Source organism: Lepidochelys kempii, chromosome 8 (assembly GCF_965140285.1).
Source record: "Lepidochelys kempii isolate rLepKem1 chromosome 8, rLepKem1.hap1, whole genome shotgun sequence".
Lineage (NCBI taxonomy): Eukaryota > Metazoa > Chordata > Testudines > Cheloniidae > Lepidochelys > Lepidochelys kempii.
This window is the reverse complement of record NC_136387.1, coordinates 17,490,672-17,513,061: the sequence shown is the minus strand read 5'-3', so window position 1 is coordinate 17,513,061 and position 22,390 is coordinate 17,490,672. Positions and strand designations below refer to the sequence as shown.

At 41.7% G+C, this 22,390-nt stretch overlaps 1 protein-coding gene across 1 annotated transcript in view; it reads right to left on the bottom strand.

The window, feature by feature from the left end:
• Window positions 1-13,285: 13,285 nt before the first annotated feature.
• KCTD16 (potassium channel tetramerization domain containing 16) overlaps window positions 13,286-22,390 on the bottom strand; it is a 157,531-nt gene continuing 148,426 nt past the window's right edge. The window contains exon 3 of the mRNA XM_073355719.2: window positions 13,286-21,448. Coding sequence (XP_073211820.1) covers window positions 20,997-21,448 — 452 coding nt within the window. The 3' untranslated portion in view covers window positions 13,286-20,996. The remainder of the gene's footprint in view (window positions 21,449-22,390) is intronic.

The window sequence follows — 22,390 nt, the reverse complement described above, 5'->3', positions numbered from 1 at the left end:
GGGCCAGTGGGGCCAAACTTGGGTGGCCATTGCTGCTCCTTCTTGCCACTGCTGTAGGTCTGGCTCCTGCAGCAAGGCTCTCCCCAGAGGCCTGCCTGGTCTCATCCCTCTTCCAGCTGCCAGGTCCCCTCTCAGGGATGGGAAGTGAAACTGCAGCTGCATGGGCTGAGCTGGAAGGCAGGGGCTGGGCATACCATAGACTCAGTGGGCAAAGTGCTGGGGCCGGCGGCTGCAGTGGGGATGGCTCCACAGGGACTGACAGTGCGTACCATGGGAAAAATTTCAGGGGGGGACCCTGCTACTCAACAGTGTAGGGCAGAAAACAAAGAAGGGTGTAGTAGCTAAATGAAATTATACAGCCGATGTACAATTAAGGTAGGGAGAGCATATATCCCAAATATTTCAATGTGTAATTTTACTCTTTGTGCCATAAAAAAGAAAACACTGACGTTTTGAACAAATTCTGAAATTTGCACAATGGTAGGGAACATCCAGGCATTTACATGAGTTCATCTAAGTCACACCCAGCCAAACCCAAGGGGGCCTGTGCAAGCTCAGCTCCCTTGAAATATGAGTGTCATCAAGCTATTTCCTAGTGAGTCCTGATGACCGCAGAGAAAAAAGGGGAGAAGGGAGTAGCAGAAATAGAAGCCAGAGAGAATGATGTTAATACTTATAAAAGGGGTATCATATTTAGTTTATCATCATCTCTACTCAGAGCCTGTAGTCCCATTTCCCCATAAGGTCTCTTATCTCTTAGGAAAGTCCAAAGTTTTCTAAAGAGGATTTGGTTTCCCACTCTTCCCAGACTTGTACTTTTTTCCCAGGGTGTTTGCCTCTCCTTCTGACCCTTCTCTGGAGCTCTTTCAGCCTCAGTCTCTCAAACACTCACTCACACACACACTCCCAGCAGCCTCTGAGCGAATTGGAATCAGCTGCTTGGGGATTTGTTTCCTCCCTGCACATGTCAGTTCACTCTGTCACAATAAGACCCAATGTGTCTAAAGTTAGACACCCAAAAACAAAGGCACCGAAAATAACAGACCACTTTGGAAGATGTGTCCCTATGTGAATTGTCCAAGGACACACAGAGTCAGTAGAAAAGGCAGGGATTAGATCTCAGGAGTTCCTAACTCTCAGGCCGGAACTCAGTTCATTCAGTCATGCTGCCTGTCTGAGTGGTATTTTGTATTAATATTTAAACTGAATTTTCAACACTTCACTGACCAGAAACAGTACAGCACAGCCAGCAGCACTATATTCCGTCAAATGTGTCTCACCATGGACTTTAAGGCCAAACGGGACCATCATGATCATCTAGTCTGACCTGGAGAGGGCTGGAGAAATCTTTCTAAAAGCAGACAGTGAGCCCATGACCTATCTGGTGAGCTGTCAACAATGGTGCCAATTAGTATAATTTTTACTGTATTTGTTGTTTTATTTTATGTTTTTAAAAATGGGGCTGAACCAAACTCCTGATCCAGATCCTTGTTTGGCTCTGAATTCCAACCAATTTCTATAACAGCCTTATCTGAATACTGGCTCTGAACAGCTCCACATTTGTGAATGTTCATGTTCAGATCTGGATTTCTAATCCACACACCTGAAAGTTGTGTTTAGACCTACTGTACAGTATGAAATTCAATTCTAGGTTTCTAACATCAGCACAGGGGCTTTGGTTCAGACCTTGTAGTGTCCTTCAAAACAGACCAGAGAATAGAAGACTTGACCGTAATGAATAAAAAGGGGATTCTTTATTGAAGCTGCTAGATTCAGATGGACTTTGTAGCTCCTGTGTTTAGCTAGTCAAGAAGCTGGGGAGCCAGAAAAAATGACAGGGTCAATCTGAATCCTGCAGCCTCAGTAAAGAATCTCCAGTTTATTCATACAGCTGAGCCATGGGCTGCCTAGATTATGTCTGGAAAGGTTAAACTGTTTAGTTACTTTTGTTCAAAGACTATGTGTGCAACTTTTGTAAAGGACCACTCAGTGCACAAGAAAGTACTGCTCTACTCACTACATCTACAGTTCTGCAGACTAGGAGGGAAGTGCTGCTCTATTCAATTGCATAACAAAGGAGGGGTGGTGGGGAGGAAACATCCCCTAAGGAAACAGGAAGATAAGGAAGAGGTGGAAAATGGCCCCTACCCATAAAACGCTGAATAACCCGGTTAACCCCCTGATGACCACTTTGCTACACAAACACTGGATCTCTCTAAGTCCTGGTCTAGACTGAGCAATCAGGGAAGACACTGATGGCAACAGCACAGACCCAGCTCAAACATTTATGTGGTATGGATACTTGTCCACTAGAAACTAGACTGAAACCAAACTTCATTTACCTAGGGCACCAACTATCAGATGACATAGACTTTCAGTCAACACCAGAGTTGGATTCAACGCCATGACGTACTCTCAGGTGAAAGACTCTGTATCTCATTACCAGCTCCCTGAGTTCCCCCTAGTTAAATTTTATTTAAATTGGGTTGGCATTGTTTTTGTTCTAGCTGAGAAACTTTCCTAATATCTCACTGTAAGTGGTGAAAGTCTCTGTAAGCGGGTCATTTTCCTATCATATGTCATAGCTGCAGTCTCATCAATGGGAATATGTGGTATACGTCTCAAAATTCACATGCGATAACTTTGCTATTCAGTTCCGAGACACGCAGCCGCATATCTGAAGTCCTTTCAATAAATTTCTCAACTTGAACCTGGAAGACCTAAAAAATAAATCTGGAAGGGTCACTTTTATATCTGCTGCTCTGCACCATTCACTTTCCAAAAATAAGGCAAGTGCTTATATGTTTCATTTTCAGGGCCTTATTTCTCTCCTGGCTGAACTTGGTGATCCCAGAGTAATCACAGCAGATTGCTATATTTGTTACAGAGAAACTTACACTGAAATGTGCAATCTGATTTCAACAGGCTCCTTTTGGATTAGAACCATATTTCATTTTTCAAATAAAGTGAGTCTGCCGTGTCATTGTACTGCCAGCTCCGGTGAAAAGACAGGATACAGTTCTGTTTTTTATGAGATATTTTTAACGACTGTTTCATTTATGGAAGCAATTTTCCTGGTCTAGGAGGATATCTGGAGTAAGAGATGTACTGGGATATCCAGAGTCTGAGATTGTTTTGGCAGTGACTCAGAGGGGGGTGGAGTTGGAGAGGGGAGACAAGGAAGTTCACAGTAGTCAGGATCAAAGCAAGCAAATTGGGGGCAAAAATCATCCAGTTGTATGCTCCCAGATGCTACCCAAGGTTTAGAGTGTGACCCACACTCTGATGTCCATATATTGTGGCAGCTGTATTACTGAGATGGGAGAGTGGTGAACTCGGTATTGTGTGTAGAACTGGTGTACATATATGGAGTGAATTAAGGAATTAGTGGTTGAAGGATTCCTGTTAAACAAGAGGAGCAACGAAGTTCCATAACAATGACCTGGTTAAAGAGAAAGAGCTTGTGATTCCCAAAGGGAGGATTAGAGTTGTCAATACACAGCTCCCAGACAGTACACAGAAGCTCTTACGTCACACCACATGCCATTGCATTTCACACTAGCATGTCAACCTGTTTCTTAGTATTTAGTCTCTTCTCTCTTCCCCACTGGCTACAGCTTTCACAGCCTTGTCTTGGGCATGAAAACAATTCCCTGTCCAATGGGAAACAGACATTTGAGATCAAATATGGAATTCATCCTCCTTTGGTGCGTTAAGGCCAGCTGTAAGGCTTGTGCAAACATCCCCATCCCTAAGTCTTAACTGGAGAGCTATTAAGGGGTAACATCCTTAGATGGCTGCTGACAAGGATGTGGGAAACTGAAGAAATAAGGTATGTCAGCAAACATTTATTGTCTCTTGCAGAATGATGAGAATGTTTGCCCTATGGCACTGGCATGGCCCTGACTAGATGGAATTAAGAAGGAACACTGTTAGTTTTCAGTATTTTTTTGGTCAATTGGTGTCTTGTTAAAGGTGCTGGATTTACAAGGGCAGAGAGTGCAGTCCTTTTCTGTTGACTTCAATGGATTGTAAGCATATGCTTAAAGTTAAGCACAACATTTAAGTGCCTTGCTTTACAAGCATGGTCTTAAGTATGTGCCTGAGGGCTTTGCTGAATCAGGGCAAGAAGTAGCTGTCCCTTCAAGGACAAGAGACCATTTATCCGTTTGTATGTTTTCTTGTACCATACCCATCACCATGATATCTCTGCAATGCCGAGGTCTTGTTATAATGCCTAAGTTTTCAAAAGTAACTCGTGCTTCTGTTTGAGGGCTCCCACCTTCAAGCACCTTAAAGATGCCTGATTTTCAGAAGTACTAGGGGCATCTCACCTCTGAAAAACAGGTCCCTTTAAGCTAGCTGAGGTTGAACACCCAAAAATCACAAGAGCTTTTGGAAAATTAAGGCCATGGAATCTAAAGTCACCTGGTCCATATGCTTTACTCCAACACAGAGCTGTTGCAGAGGTTACAGGTTAATCAGAGTAAGGGAAATGTTTACTGTGCCTTTAAATGGCTTCGAGAGATTGCTGTGTTTGAAGCAGCCCATCTGTAAGCATTTCCTGACGACTCTAAGAATGTATTAATGAACTAGCAGGAGTGCTGAGACTTCAGTGTACTACCAGGACAGGACATTACTTGACTAATGATATATCGGCAACAAATGTGCATGATCTTAAAGTGCTGACTTGAATAATAGTGGCCCCAGGATAAGATACACAGCTTATAGCCCTGATTTTGCTGTCATTTCAGTTGGTGCAAATGAGGAGTTAATCCACTGAAATCATCTGATTACACAATGTAAATGTATGAGTAAAAAAAAGGAGAATCAGACCATTAAATCGCATTCCCTAGACATGTTGGTCTACAAATGAGCAAGGGAATGAAGAGAGTGTTCTGCTGTTACCCCTAGGTCATTACAGAGTAATTTTAGAGCTCATTTCCTAGGTGGGAAAGGGAAAAAAAATGAGTAACAGATGGGTTTGGCCTCTGGAAGAGAAAGAATGAATACCAAGTATCAGAGGGGTAGCCGTGTTAGTCTTTAAGGTGCCACTGGACTCCTCGTTGTTTTTGTGGAGACAGACTAACAGATTTATTTGGGCATAAGCTTTTGTGGATAAAAAACCCACTTCTTCCATGCATCTGAAGAAGTGGGTTTTTTACCCACAAAAGTGTATACCCAAATAAATCTGTTAGTCTTTAAGGTGCCACCGGACTGAAAGAATGATTGATGCATCATCTACATATAAGAGTTTCATTGGGAGTTGTACCAAAGCAACTGACCACCAGTGGCTGCAATCAGGACAAATCCCAGTGTACACCAGGCCTTAGAGAAGGGTACAGTGAGCTGTTGTTTCTCAAGTCACTGGGAATCTTTAACTGAAAATCTAGTGCTCAGTAGGAAGTAAAGTAAAGCGGCTTTACTATTTCCAGCATTGCCAGCGGGCTAGCTAGAACAAACTACAAAGTGTTGTGCAACAGCATGTACTGGATTCTTCTGGGCCTGTCGCTCCTTCAGTTGTTCCTAAATCCTGCTCTGGAACGTGAACCTTTCCAGCACAATATGCGTCCCGGTATGATGCCTGATACCTTCAATACCACCAAGAAAGTTGTTCCCATTCCCAAGTCACACATACAATGTCACATTATTGGGGTTTTTGTTTGTTTGTTTTGTTTTTTTGGTCTTTGGTTGATTTTTATTTTTCAATAAAACAATACTACAAAACATGGGAAACAGCTGCATTAAATATAGATCTGCAGTTACTTTGCCAACTTTTAACCTGCTGTATTTACAGAGTTTTCTCACAACCTCCACATAAATATTGATCAGAAGGGACCCAATGGATAGTCACCACCAGCCAGGTCACTGAAGGGCAGAACCTGCCTCCCCTGGCATGTTTCATAAGGAATGGCAATCTGAAAGAGCACGAGATGCAGACTTCAGCTGCATTCTGTGCTAGCTAGAGCCAGCATGGCTGTGTCTCTATCTATTCCCTGCAATCCCTGTGGTAGGTCTCATCTTTGCCCTGTTTCTGCTATCTTTAAAGAAGGACAAGGATGCTGTGGTGAGATGGGGCATGCACTGACCTTTCAGAGCTGATGAGATTTTACAAACCATTCCAGTCCCACCCCTGAGCCCTGGTATCTTTAGAAAGGATCCTTTTTCACTGTGCATTATATCAAGCCAATTTCCATGGTTTTACGTCACTCCAGTTTTATTGAGCTTTTAGACATGGTATTAATTTACTGCCATTTATATTGAGCCTTTGGACAGTTCTGACAGTTAACGTATTTCCTTCCCTGCCTAAAAGCTGCATCCTGTGGCATTTGCTAATATCAGGGAGTGGAGAGTAACCAAAGTATTAACCTGTAACCTTCCAATCAGAGACCTCCATCTGCATATTATAAATGCTCTGATAGCTTTTCATTTACTAGGTCAGAGATGCACTTCATCTCCAGGAAGCTGTCCTGTCCTCTGACAAAGATCTGGACACGTGACTCGTTCTGAGTGCTATTCCTCCCACACACAAGCACCTGTCCAGCCTTTTAAAATAAAGTTTCATAATTTCATGTCCAGCACAGGACAAGATTAAAATTTAGGTTGAGATTACTGAGCTTCTGGTTTCCTACAATCTAGAGATGGGGTGGACTTGAACTTAATAAACAGAGATGGGGTGGATTTGAACTACTTGTTGATACCGCATGGCATCAAAGAAAAAAACCTTCTACTCCCATGTTCAACACATAGTTGGATTGTGATTACAACTGCAGCCAACTATTGGGCAGAGATTGTAACCTGAAAACTCACTATAAATTAGCACCAGCCTTAAATTAAAGAAAATAAAAATCACCTGCCATCCTCCTCCCACTCCATGTAGGATTACCGCAAAGATCAAAACTCAAGTTCCTGCTAAGAATTACACCACCAACCACCGGGGGAAATTGAAAATGGTCTTTACATAGTAGCCACTGGCCCAGCTGAAACCTCCTCAGGGACACCAAGTAAGAGCCAATGCTTGATCATCAGTAGAGCTGAGAAGGGAAAGGATGGCAGAGGCGTATGAACAGGGAACCAGAACAAAAGGAGAATTCTAAATGTATTTTTATTTTCCCCTTCTCTGAGAATCAGAGGTTGAGAGAGCAATGAAGAGTTGGATTAAGCTGCAAAGAGCCCAGTGTAAGGGCTTTTTACACGTGCACTGGAGAGAGCGAAAGAAGAAGAGAGGCAGAGAGTGGGTTGAATCACAAATGGGTATTTCAAAGTGTTTCTTTTTCCTCCTGATTTGTTGTGCCTCATCCTTATATCACTGGTCAGTGCAGAGAAAGAGTTGGGGGGTTTTTGTGAGCACTGAAGGGAATTATCACAACTCCTCATTCCTTTTCTTCTCCTGGAGGTTCCTTACTCGCAGAGCCAAACCTCACTAATATGCATTTGGCTAAACTATACTATACATAATCCACACCAAAAAAAAATATGACTGTCTCTCCACTCATCTTAACAAAGATTTGGTAGCAATGACACTGTTATAGTGAAGCACCAGATCATTACCAGCACCATTTTTGCAAAATATACACCAAACACCAACTAAAACATAATTATTATCTTAACTAAGTAAAGACAAAGTAAATGAATGAATAAGTAAGGCTCTACTACACTCTGCTTTGTGATCTCTTAAGACATTAAGGGAAAGCAAAGAACTTCTGTGAAACTAAAACATTCAGTCCCTGAGGGGGTTCTTTTGTCTTTGTGCATATGACCTACAAGTCAATGAAAATAGCATGGATTTGGTGTGGTCATCAGTGAGATCTCAAGAACTCAGAAGTCTTAAAGGAACTTTGGTGGGTTTGAATGAAGAGGTTCATCTTGTATTCCATAGATGAAATTCTCGCCTGTCTGAAATCCAGTCCCATGCCTGTGCATAACTTTAAAATAGCGCTTAAATGGGATTTCTGGAAGACAATCATCCTTGAACTCTAAGGGATCGCTGACTGCTACGACTAAATGGGATTTAATAAAATGATTAGAGCTGATCAAAATATGCTGTTTCATTGCAGCCACAACATTTCGATTTTGACAAATTTTTCAATAGGAAGGTTTTTCTGGGCTTCAGGATTTTCTCGTCACTTCTGACCAGAGAGAGACCCAAAGGAAAAACCCGACCTTTTCAACTGGAAAACAATGTTTTGACACAATTCCGAAATGTTGCCAAAAATGTTTGTAAGGCTTTGTTTTCATTGTAATGTGGACCAAAAATACATTTTGAAACTACACAAGTTGTTGCAAAATGAAAATGTTTTCCTCTGGCCAGGTCTAAGAGTGGCCACGCAATCCTGTTTTACTGAGCCTGTTCCAGTTTTTTAGATGAATCCTGGTGTCCAGGGAGTTTCTTTCAGGACATCTGATGTGTTGCAGTTTATCATTTAATCCATCAAAATATTTGTTTTTTTATAACTACAAAATGGTTGTTCCCGACGTAGTGCTATGCCTAGTAGAATTTGCTTTATGTTTACTAGGAAGAAACATTGCAGTGGATGGAGTGTTCCATTTGCTAAACACTATTTGGAGTGAAGAGAAAGGAAAAGTGAAGTCAACTGAGTACATTATTATTTAGACAATAATATACTCAGCTCTAATACAGGCCAGTCACATCCCTCTTTATTTTCTGTGCTATCTGCATCGTTTTACTATCTGCTGCAGTATTTTCAAAAACCACTGCCATACATTATTCCTACATCTCTACTAACATGGATCATTGATTGAATCAAGACTGACTGTGGACAGCTGTTGTCTGGGAAACTACACTTGAAGCAAGTGAGTAGTGATGGACTTCCTAGCCTCACACTGACAGTTTGGCCACTTGGTCAGAGATTTCATTTCACAACATCACAATCTACCAATATTTCCTCACAATTTTTCCTGCCTGGTTTCTGTATTCTACGCCATCGCCTCAGCCCCCTGCGGTAGTTGGTTAGTTTAGAAAAAAATCAGCTGAGATCTATAATGGCTATTGGAAACCACAAAAGAAAACCATTTAAAGGCCACGATCGCTGGTTCTACAGAGCTGATACAGAGCAGATAACACAAAACAATAATGTGACAGAATTGTATAAGTTAGGGATAGATAAGTTAGATCATCAGGCCCATATTGCTACTAAGCCATGGTCCTGTGTAGGCTGCCAGTTACTAAGGCTTGGCACAATATGATGTAATATACAAATCAGTGCAGTGCACCACACTGCACCATCTGAGACCATTGAACTTCCATAAACACTTTGCTTTCCATATGCTTGTGTGGATTTTGTAACAGTAGCCACTTCTCTTCCATTGGGACACACCATTTGCAGAGAGCCCTGCAGATCCTGGATCCTGTCAGCATCCCTCAAGAACTAGCCATCAGAAGGAACTGTCCTTGAAGATCAGCAAGGTATCAACGATAAATAACTGTCTGAAAAACTCAGTGACACAAGTGAATAACTGTCCCTTTCTCCTTCCTCTTTCATATCTAGATTGCTTGCAGCTGCAGCACTTAACTGGAATTGCATTAGGACCGATATGAATTGGGAGAGGGTCAATGGGGTCACATCAGTGGAGTGTGAGATCAGAATCAGACCAGAGAATATTATGAGTATATCAAGATTGAGCTCCAATTATCCACTAGACAGCTGTGCAGAAAAGGGAAAAAATATGATAGCAACCCCAAACTGTGTGTGCTGTTCAAATGCAAAAGGCTGTTTTGGGAAAGGATTAAAAATAGTTCCCACTCGTCCCCCCCCCCCCCTTCTATCTTTGCAACACGTAGAGGAGAAACCTTCTAAAGATCTAACTGCTCTTATGCAGAGCTGAGTGCTAGTGTGCATTGCTGATCCAGTTATGGAATGTAACACATGCCTTGGGTGGATGACAAGGGGATCCAACACAGAGAAAGTTCCATGGCTGTTTCTTTTTCTTTGTATTACATCTCTCCTTATGGGGCTTTCCCTTCCTTTGCTCGATGCCCTATATTCCCCCAGTTGTAATTCACCCATTGTCTTCAAGGAAGGCTCCTTGTCAAGCCATATTAAAAAGTACAGAAGAAAAATAAATATCTCCCTCTTCAGATGTTTTCCTTTCCTAAGCTCTCACAGTTCCAGCTGTAACATGTAGTTTCCCAGTGGAAGTATCATAGTGGCAGGTAGTCCATATCTCCGATGGGATGAGGTCAATCCTACAAATGCTGCTTTTGATGACAGTACTTTCAGCAGTGGCATCAGAAAAAACTGTATGCAGAAGGATTGGCAGGTAGTAAACATGGATTGGCAGATCCACTGAGCTGTAACTTTTGGCCCATCTCTAAACTAAAGTAGGAAGAAACAGAGTTCAAGGGGAATTGCCTCCAATCTAAGACATAACAGGTAACATCAGTTGGTGCTAAATTATAGTGTAACATGTCAGCATGTATACATCTTTATATATGACAACTACATGATACCAAATGATTTATTATGATTCGTGCCAATACAATGTAGATGAAATTTTTTTTGAATGGTGAGACAAAATAGCAGCAGATTTGCAGCCACACAGTTTCACAATACTGATAGCTGTATGTTTTCGCTAGACTACTGCATAAAGACTAAAACAGTATATGGAAGCTATTAATATCTAATTAGAATCACTAGCAATGAAGAGAGTAAACAAAACCGCATGATTCTCTGCCAGAAGTGCAGCTAAAGCAGAATGGTAAGAGCTTCAGTTATATCTACCATTGAAGACCCAGTGCTTTTGTATATAGGCAGTTTGTCTAGTAGTTGGACCAGATATGTCCAGCAGATGCCATTCCAAGAATGACTACTCTCAGATCACAGGCATCTCCCCCCAAGCATCTCTTTCTTTCAGGATTTTATTTTTAACAGGGAAATACAGCAGGCTAAAAGCTACATGTTTTACATACCACAGTAAAAACAGGTACTGAGTTATATTTGCTAGAGTCACAGTAGTTTATGTATATTTGCTATTCACAGACTGCAGAATATTGCCAAATAACCTCACTGGTGGGGACTGACAACATGGAGATACATGCATTCATGTGAGACCTTAATCAATGATGTCTATACTGTATTAAGCACATTCATTTTTTTAAACACCTTCCAGTAAAGTTGATTCCTTTAAACTTTTAGTTAAAACTGCATTTTTTTTTTACAATTACTCACAAAATAACCTGTAAACAAGTTGACATTACACTTATGTACAAGTGAACCACATTGGAAAGTAGAAGAGGTAATTCAGTAGGTGCCACTTGATATACATCAATGTGCAACAGACTGACTCAGGCCCCGCAAAGTCATTAAGTGCTTGTATGAGGTCAGAAAATGTAATATGAGCAAGGCCCCGTATAGATCACAATATCACAGAAGTCACAAAAGAAACACAAAATCCTATGTTTGCTGTGGAAATATTGCATTAGATGCATTTACTCTATGGTTGTGTGTCTATGTGAAATCTAAAGAGTTGAGTTATATTTTTGGCTAGCTCAGTACCAATTGCTGACAAAAGGCCAAAATCCTCTTCTAACATTCCCTCCTATACTCCGGTTTCTCTACATGTGAGGGGCTCCCATTAATGATGTCAATGAGAGAGCCATGCGTGAACCAGAGCAGAGGTTTCTATGTGGAGCTGAGAGAAGAATTTTGCCCATTAAAGCAATTGGGCCTGATGCTTCACCCACTGACATCAATAGGAGTTCTGTTTCTGTTCTAAAGACCAGTACCTTTTTATTTGTTCCTTGCCATAGATTCAAATTCACAACATCATAATCATAAGCTGATTTTCATTAGCAATATCAATGCCAAAAAACGTAAAATATGTCTTTAATGATTTGAACAGTGCTTTCTTGTCCCTTTCCAATACTCCACATACAAAACCCCTTTGGGCATGAACAATCCATGATACCTGGCAATGTTTTGTACCATGATTTACATGGGGCCTTATACATAAGGTATGTGTAAAGTCAAGTCTACATGCATACACACAGCTGATGAAATGGGGTGTATGGAAGGGTAAGAAATGGGACTACCTTCTTTTGGTTTTTAGGGCAAAGAAGTGGTGGGATGAGACGGGGGATCACTTGATTAATTTCTGGTCATTGCCAGTAGTGATCAGACTTGCTTTCATTTTCTACTTCAGCACAATTCTTTGCAAAGAAAAAGACCAAATGGACCCATCAGAACTGGAATGAAAGTACAAAACCTGCCCTCCACTGCCACACTACTATGAATCATTTACACGACACTGGGAAGTACTGCACTTACAGATAACTTAGGAAAAAAGTAACTGGGAGTTATGAAGATTTGTGTGCTCTTCCTTCCTCTCCCTTTTATGCTTTGAGTTCTACTTAACTTATCGAGAGGTATATCTCTGTGTTTGGATTTATGAAATGAAACACCTTCAGAAGGGACAAGATTATTTTTCAGATAGCCACCTTAGAAGCTGCAAGCCAAATCCACTTCTTGAGGAAGAGTACACAAATCCACAGAAGCCCACAGAGTTGCACCTACTTACACCAGTGGTGAATTTATCATTGGATGGCTCCCATACCCCAGGGGTACAACACATCATCATGGTTGTGAAAGTTAGGTGATGGCAGCTGCATAATATATTCAGAATACAGTCACTCCAAGGTGCACTTGTGCTATTTACAACAGAACTTTTTAAACTATGTCTTAAGCAAATCAGCAACTGTACCTAAAAGATCACAAAAGGGAACAAGTTAACCAAAGACTGGTTTTGCAATGCCTTCACAGAAGTAATAAGGCCTGTTCACCACATAATATGGGTGGATTTGTGCCACATTAAAGGTTAACAGCTTTCCTCTCACTCACTCTCAGACACAAACATTTTTATTACTAACAGAAGTTTTATTTGTTATTCAGGTCCCAATGAACTCAATGGAAGTTTTGAAATTGACTTCAAAGGAACTTGGATTTGGCCCTTATTATGTGTGGAAAATAACTCAAATATCCAGTTTGTTCCCCAAATATTTCAGAAAGGTAATTGCATTGCAATTTGACTTCAGATCCGTGATATAACTGACCACACATATTCTAACAAGGGGCATACATGGCTGGATAAAAATAAAATAAAAATGACTGAACCTATATTCTCAATCCAAACTCAAGCCTGATAACATTTTTAGAGCTCAAAATATTAGCTTGTGAGTTTTGTTATTTCAATTTCATTTTCACACTCTCTGTATTACCTGGCATCAACCAGAAACAGAAATAGCAAAAAAAAAAAAAAAAAAACGCATAATTTTCTGGTATTTCTCACTAAAGAAAAAAGTAATGGAAATATTACTAGAAAGGCTAGTCTCACAACATATCTGGTTCTATTTCTAGACCAAACCTGTATGTCTAAGAATCCAAAAGTTAGCGTGCTTAATCAAATGGAATTTACCAAGCTTAGCCCTTACCTAATAAGTATTTTCCACTGTATTTTACTTCCAAGTTGAAACCTGCTGCCATTAAAAATCACTGGGAGTTTTTGCCATTGAGTTTAACAGGAGTTGGATTGGACCTTATGCCTCTTGCAGCTATATGTATACATTTGTAAGCAGCTGATATGTTACCTTAAGTTGCAAATACAGAATGCTTTGTTTTTGCTGTCAGTATCTGGTGTCTGATCCTTTGTTCTAACCAGAAACGTTTTTTTTTTTTTAACTAAGGAAGAAAGGAATGTACTGTTGGCAAATTTTAAACAAGTGCCTTTGTAAGGGAATTGCCTGGTGATTTCCACATTCACAATGGAAGAATATTCTGTTGCAAAGGCAAATTCCCAGGTCAAAGGTGCACAGTCAACCTGGGGATGCATTACAGAATCAGTTATTTTTAAGAGTGAAATCGAAATAGCCAACGGTCAGCTCCTCCTCTAAGGTATGCACATAAAGCTTCTATTGACATCAATGGGAGTTGTAGATGGGTATATGAGAGCACAAGTTAGCTCCGAATAATTGTTTCTAAAATAGGCTAATTTCTTAAGCCCAATTGGATAAACATGTAGGGACAATATTGCTGCTGCCGAAGTCAATAAGACTTTTGCCATTTGGCAGGCTTATTTCTAGTGGAAAGGATCGGTTCTTTGCACCCATGTAAATTATTGTGCATGGTGCAGGGCAACAGGATCTTCATGACTAGCCATGCACCTTAAATCCTCTGTGGGTTTTTTTACCTCTGTTTTTCTACTATCTTTTCTTCTTCCCTCTTTCAGTTTTCTCATTCACATACATAAGGATAGCTCGGACTACAGTCCTGACAATGGTTTTCTACCTCATTTTGTATAGCCAGGGGAAAACGCTTGAAAGGCCCATGTGAAATGAAAAGGCTCCTTAAATTTTGAGTAAGGATAACATTTCACTTCCATTATAGTTCTGACAGCTGCGACCGAGGTACAATTCTGCTACCCGCCTTCTGCAGGAATTACTCCTGCATCTTCTAACAGAGCGCTATGAGTAGTCCTGTGCCCTATAAATCTATGAGAACAAACTCCACAAAGTCCTGTGTGTGTGGGTGCATACACACACATACACACAGATCAAGTCTTCCAAAGTTTCTATATTACAGTTCTCAGAGAAGAAAAAAAAATAAGCCCCTTGTTACATCTCTAGGTACTGTCAGCTGCTTGTGTTTATTATGGGGCCAGGTAAAGTGTCTGCTGCTCGGTTCTAACCCATTGCTGCATGTAAATGAATGAAAAGGCCAGCACTGAGATCAGGCTGACAAGAAAAAAAAAAGAGTCTGTACAGTGAAGAGAGTTGATGTCCTAATGTAAGAATTGTGACTACGACTGTCACATTGAGTAACAGAAAAATTACCCAGTCTGGACAATGCCCATGACGGCTCCTAATCTGGGGGTATGTAATTTCCCCTCATTTCTTCTACTTTAGTGTTAAAGACAGGTGCCAGAGTGACACTTCTAGAGTCCAAAGTCTTCTCTCCACAGAATGTGTACATCAGAGGCAGAAGCAGTGTAAACTTCGCACATATCAACCCCTCCACCAATACCGCTAATAATTAAGTCTTGATTGTGGCTTTATTCTTCAGGCAGTAATGGGTAGGACAGCCCCACGCCACACCAGGAGAAGCACCAGACAGATAGGCAAATCTCTGCAGCTTTTCTGTGTGCACTGGAGGGGAAGCCAGGGAGGGAGGAAGGAGGAGTGCGGGTGGAAACAGTTTCCCTGGTGCACCAGCCTGCAGCTAGTGCCGGGGGGACAGCCAACATCCCACCCCTTTTGAACATCCTGTTTTCTGAGTAGAGAGAGTGAGCAAACAGCCCCTTCACTCTACAAAGCATAGGGTGTGCAGAGCCTACTATCATGGGAAATTCTTGCATAGCTATGCAAATTGGTGTGTGGCTTCTTGTGCACCACCCAGACCCTGAGCAGACAAGCAAGGGCCTCTGATAATCAACCCCCCATATAGAGACCAAATTCCTTCCTCAGAAACCCATGCACCTACAAGAAATTAACCCAGTACAAACAGCAAGATTGAGGATAACATGGAGGGATAGTTTATATGCCTAATAAACCCCATATTAACTCCCCACTATCCAAGCCCGGCCCATCGTCCCACTGAGCACTGCGTTTTTACATTGTACATGTTCCCCTTGTTGTTCGTCTATTCGTCTGCGTGTCTCTTATCTTGCAGGCAGGGACTATGCTCTCATCATTAGCACATCATTCACCACATTATGGGTGCTCCTGCAAACAATTGACAATATAAGACTTGTTTTAGTAAAAGGGCCTAAGGGAGTTAGGCACTCATCATCGATTGAAAGTTGGCACCTAACTTCCTTAAGTCCCAGCCATAATTAATAATAATATGGAGGGAGCATCTTTAAGGGAAAAGTGTAGTTCCTTTCTATCTGGCCATTTTCTGTGACCTGACTCACAGAACCCAGTCAGTGCATGCTATTTCTTACTCTCCTTTCGGAAGCTGATATTCCCAGCAGAATGGTTTGTCTTTTCGAGTAAGTGCCTAATTTTAGAGGATTGCTGTGTCTAGGGTTCCTCTTGCATTGAGTAACAGGCTGTAAAAAAATGAAATATATGCGTTTGTTTCTGCACAGCACATACACTGTCATGCGGGAGCCGCGAGTTCCACATCAGCTTCCTAGCTCTGAGGCTAGAAAGGGATTGGGAAAACTCTTTGACACATACAGGCAGCAACAGGGACAAGTTTGAGTTTAGTCCTCTCTGGGCTGTTTTTAGGATACTTCCCATGCAGAGCTGTCCAACCTCCTTCCCAAGGCTGCACGTACCCCAAACAGAAGAATTTACTTAAGACACTTATGGGCAAAAAGCATTTCACTGAGGGGCCAGATTCTCATTTTCACGAAGGCCTCGTACACCACTCCAGCACTGTAAACCAATCTCAAAGTGGGTGACTTTACATTGCCAAGGCTGCGCAAAGTTATGCCTACACATGGAGCTGGGAGGTGCAATGCCTAGCTTGCTCTCATTGAAACTAGCACATTAAATATAATCGTATCGTTGCAGCAGCTCGGGCTTACCACCAGGGTACAGACTCATGGGGTTTGTACTCAGGCTGACTAGCCTCTCCCACCACTCACCACTGTCCATGCTACCGGGACTACAGTACCGTAACTCCTCACTTAAAGTTGTCCTGGTTAACATTGTTGCGTTTTTAGGTTGCTGATCTATTAGAGAACATACTCATTTAAAGTTGTGCAATGTTCCGTTATAAGGTTGTTTGGCTCCCCTGCTCCACCCGCAGCTCCTGCCGGCAAGTGGGGTCGGGGCATGGGGGCTTGCCCCACTCCGCCCACCCGGCGCTCCTGCTCAGGAGTGGGATCGGGGCATGGGAGCTTACCCCACTCCGCCTGCCCGTCATTCCTGCCGGGGAGCAGGCAAGCCCCCGACCCCACTCCCCAGCAGGAGCTGTAGGCAGAGTAGGGGAGCCAAACAAGGCTCCGTGCCCCAACCCCACTACGCCCCTGCCTCAACCAAGCTTCATAATCATCATTGGTGAGTACAGTATTAAATTGTTTGTTTACAATTATTTAAAACTTATACTGCATATGTATATAATGTCTTTTGCCTGGCGAAAAAAAAATTCCCTGGAACCTAATCACACCCCCCATTTACATTAATTCTTATGGGGAAATTGGATTCGCTTAACATCGTTTTGCTTAAAGTAGCATTTTTCAGGAACAAAACTACAACGTTAAGCAAGGAGCATATTTAGCATGCTAGCTCGGAGAGAGCTAGCATTATGTCTACACAAGCTGGGATTCACCCCTCCAGCTTCAACTGTAACCATCCCTTCGAATCATGCCCAGGAAGTCTATACTGATGTTAAACAAGTGGAGCAGTCACTCTTTCAATTGAAATAATGAGGAGCATGACCTGAAATGGAGAGCTGAAATCACCAGGGAACAAAGCTATCTTTGATGGAACTTCACCATAGTCAGTGGAGTTAATCCTGAGATAAATTTGGTCCTAGGAATGGATATACTATATAAGTTCCCTACAGTAACAAAGCAGAATATACGTATAAGCTTTCCGGCTAGTGATCATTAAAGTTCAAGACTCTTATTTCGGTAGTGGTGCAGAGTAATAATCATTTAATCTAAAACGGGAAATATGAAGGCCACATGGATCAAACCCATTCTGGTGCATTTCATTTGGTCTAATTTTTTCTGCAGATATTAATCATTGTACAGTCCTGTGCAAACTGAGTCAAGTCCATTCAAACTCTGAGAGAAAGAAAGAAAAACAGGGTACACTCTCCTTCTCTTGGTCCCTCATATTGTGTAATGCAATGTTTTGGAGATTAAAAAGAAAAAGTGAAACTCTGAAGCTGAAGATGCCAGGTTCTAGCCATTCTGGGTTATCAAAGTAGAGAAATGGTTTATGTTGTGCATGGAAATCTCAAAACAAATTCCTGCTGAAGCGAGAGTGAGAGTCAACCCTCTGCTCATTTTCTCCCTAATTTGCTAATACAATGAATTAATGTTAGACTTCTTCCTTGTGACTTGCAGAGAGCAGAACTGATAGTGGAGGAAGATTCTGCATAATGCCTGATGGTATCAAAACCTCGCAAAAGGCTCACTTTCTGATTTGGCATGTCTTCCTGATAGTGACTGGCTCAAAATAGAAAAATCACAGTTTCGAAGTCTTAAAGTGTCAGAGACAATGGAGCTGTTCTCTGGTGTGGACATAACAAGAAAGAGAAAAAGCACCATCTAAGCCAATCCGTATGTCTTGGGAGCCAGCCTACTGTTCTTGCTTTGCATCGACACACACAAGGAAAGTTGCAGGAAAACTTTTTAACACAGTGCTATCAAGAGTGATTCCAGGTCAGCAGCTGTAAATAGGGACGAGTGAATGTACAAGAGAGACAATTGTTTTTAAAAAGAGGAAAAGCAAATCTGTGGCAAGCAGAGGGATGTATGTGTGTGAGCACATGGATGTGCAAAGGTGCATGTGAAAATGTGTGTGCTAGCATGTGAATGTGGGTAGGTGTGCATCTGAAATGCATGTGTTTGAGTGTGAACATGTGTTTTAATAACTGAATTTGTTTAGTGCCTGATCCTGTGTGGTGCAGAGCTGTCCAATTTAGCTCAGCACTTCTCAGGTCAGGCTTTTGCTTACTATATTTACTTTACACATGACAATAATTAGGAATCCCTAGAACTAGCATCCCTCTCTCATGTAAAATATCTTGGTAAACCCTTGCAACCTTAACTAGAGATGACTCCAAACTACAAAATCCAGATCTCATATCCCTGTAATTTGAGGGTGTTTTGATCTGGGGATTTGGTTTATGCTCAGCTCTGTTCACAAGCATCTCACATTTTTCAGTAGTTTGAGACATGTCACTTCCCTTTTGCACATGCAGTTAGCACCCACAAAACCTGTGCCTGCATTGCATTTGCAGTTCAATGGTAGACACAAATCTGAATGACAGGACCTTTACCTATCTGATTATGCAGATTTGCCATCACAGTTCATTTTGCAGGTGAAAAAAAAATGTAAGTTCAAATTATGTGGGAGCAAATTGCATCTGCAGGCAAGGAGACTGGGCCTCAGACCTACTCAAATATACTACGTTCAATCCAAATGTACCTCTATTCTATGCACACTTGAAGTCATCTCCCTTGTAGCATTGTGAATTGGGAATGCTAGAGATAGTGAAGCTTTAGAAATGTTACTGATTCTAAACAAGGCAATATCACCGCTTATAAAGCTATCGGCTTTATTGGTTTCTGTGCCTCTGCTTTATGTCTTGAGACATTGATTGACATGTGCCAAACTCCCCAGCTAACTAGCTCCCATCTGCAGCCAGTGGAAGGCCCACGTGGACCCACTGATGCAATGCATTTCTAGGTAACTGCTTTACAGACTGTTTAGACATCAATCTCATCCCACCAGATGCAGTCTGTCCCTGGGACTCCCCTTCATTACCTGACTCTTCACTTTTCAAATCCCATCCATGGGACCTTTGGCTCCCACTGGACTGTGGAGGGACATCAGGTTCTTACTGGTCTGTGGAAAGAATTAGCTCCGGAATGACAACTAAGAGGCAGTTTTAGGCGAACCTGTCAAGGAAGGACTGTGCTTTCTTGTTGTTGTTGCCTGGGCTCAGTAGGTTCTTGTACTGCTGTCCCTGCGTGCGGCATCCCTTCCTCCCCGCAGTCCCATCAAACTGAGCTTGCTGATAATTTCCCATTTATTACACATTATGGGTAACGAATGGTACTAAATTAAGCCTGCCACCCAATGGGTTATCCTACAGACTACAGAAAAGATGCTGATAAGGCAGTTTCCATTACAGAGTGCGTTTGGTTTCTATTCAATTTTTAATTTCCTTTTGAAATGTATCTAGCTGGAATGGCGTGGTGCCTGCCATTTTACCAATCAATTTCCTGCCAGTCAGAGCACAAAATGCATCTTGTTAGGTTTATAATTTCTTATAATTGCATCTGCGTCGGATGGGAACGGGAGGCGGTTCTCCTCATTTGTTTGGGCCAAAGACTCTTTGGCAGCAGGGTCTGGCAGGCTTACATAAATCAGCTAAGATCACTGGCTCAGCGGCTTGACCCGCCATCTCTGGATCCCCCTTTCGATTTGAATCGTTCCTTAATAAACCCTTTGTCATCCGGAAGCTTTGGGGAAGAGTGTTGGAACAAAGGAGATTAAAATATACATCATAGTCAAAAATTCATGGAATATTTTGCCCACAGTTGCAACAGACACAGACACTTTTACAGTGCTCCACTTCCAAACTCCCCCCGCCCCAAAAAATAACAGATGGAGAGAGATGGTCTTCTACTGTTCACACCTCATAAAGCTAGAGGGGAAATGGAGCACACAGAGTGCTAACAATTGCTTTTTCATTGTTGTTGTTGAGAAAGTGCAGTTATAAAGGAGAGAACCAGAAAAATTCATTATGCAATATAAATATACACACATGTATATGTATATTCATGTGTATACATACATATATATATATACACACACATCCTTCATGTAAACTGACATGGCATAGTGTGTTTCTTTAAATCATGTACATCTGCCCCTCCCTGACTCCTCCAAATAAATTAATTAAAAGGAGAACTCAAAAGGCATGTAGTTTGCGGAAACCCCCCGGCCACTGCCTGATCATGTGTGGGACTTTCTCCACCGGTACCAGGTGCATCTGTGTGTGGGTTTCTTTAGTTGGTGATGTTGTTGTGCCTTTAGTGTGTAAAGTATTCATCTTGCGTAAGACTAGGAGCTTACAAACAAAAGCATTTTTCATTGTGCTTCCACAACTTGAAAAATATCATTACCCTGTGACTATAAATGTTAAGGTGAAATAGGCAAATTAGGCAGCACTATCAAGATGGATTTGTTTTGTGACCTAACAAATTGTTATGATTCCTTTTATTTCCTTATCGTTAAGGATCTTGATCTGTAAATTGTAATAAGGTTATTTTCCCCCTGCCCCGCCCCACTCTTATAGATGATACTTTCGTAGCAGTTCAGATTGCCAGGGGTGTTTCCTTTCTGGAAACCTGTCTGGGATTTTGATTTTAAGGAAATCCTGGATGCATTTTTCTAACTCTTCCTCAATAGAGAGCTTTTCTTTCACTGCTTTTTTTTTGCTAGAGTTGGATTCCCTGGAGCCAGACGTTAGAGTTCGGAGCAGGTCACTTTTTCTTCGGATTTCAGACTGCTGAAGTAGCTGTACTGGGCCCTTCTTGATTGGCCGATCTAGAGTCTGTATGTTGGGCTGGCGGGTGACAGGGCCACAGATGACAGTCTCTTGTGGGGAGCTGGCTTCTGATTGGCTGTCACAGCTGGAAGTGGATAGTTCATTGCAAGATGTGCCACTTTCCCCCTCTTTATCTCCTTTGCCATTTTTGCAGCAGCAGTCACAATGGGATGAAGACCACCTTGAAGGCTCACCTAAAAGAAAGAACAAAGCACACAGTGCGGTTACAAAAAGCACAGACATCTGGGCTGCCATATACACACAGCAGGGTATTCCTTCATATGCCACCAAATAAACTACTGTCTATTAAGTACACTTGTGGTAGCAGAAGAAAATGGGGAGGAAAGGAATCTAGTATAGTGGTTAGAGCAGGATAAAACCTCTCAGAACTCCTGGGTTCTAGTCTAAGTTTTCTCAGTATAATCTTGGGTAAGTCAGTGTGATCAACATCTTACACACATGTGGAAGTGCTTTGCTGGATCAGGAACTTAAACTCGCTGGGCCTGATTCTCATTAACAATAATATTCCTTTATTCCACTCTGCCAGTGTAAAGGGGCATTAATGTCCACTTTAAGGCCCCTTTAGATTGCCACAGCAGAGCAAAGACCCTTCGTGCAAGTGAGAATCTGTTCCCCTGTGTTTCAGTTTATGTATGTGTAAAATGGTTTTGCTGTTAGACTTCATTAATGAATGTTTGAAAAGTGCTTTGAGATCCTCAGATGAAACCACTATGTTAATGCAAAGAGCTATGTTGTTATTTTCAGATAAGTGAACAATGATTGTTTCAGAAAGCCAGGGGTAAATCTCAGGAGTGGTTTATTTGCTGCTAACTGCATAGCAGTTTACTAACAGGCCAAATCCTGAGATGCTCACTCAGATTCTTCATAGCCAAATTCCCACTGACTGTAAGATCTGAGTAAAATCAGAATAAGGTCTTCAACCTTTGGCCCATCCCTTCAACCCTCACTCACATTAGTAGTTCCATTGATGCCAATAAGATTACCTAGGTAAATAAAGGTTGTAGGATCTAGCCCAGGATCACTAATCCAGAAAAAAAATAGGTAAGTTATAAACTAACAGCCAAATGGAGCCAATATCCTGCTGGATGTCCCTCAGCAAAAATCCAGTGTTTAAG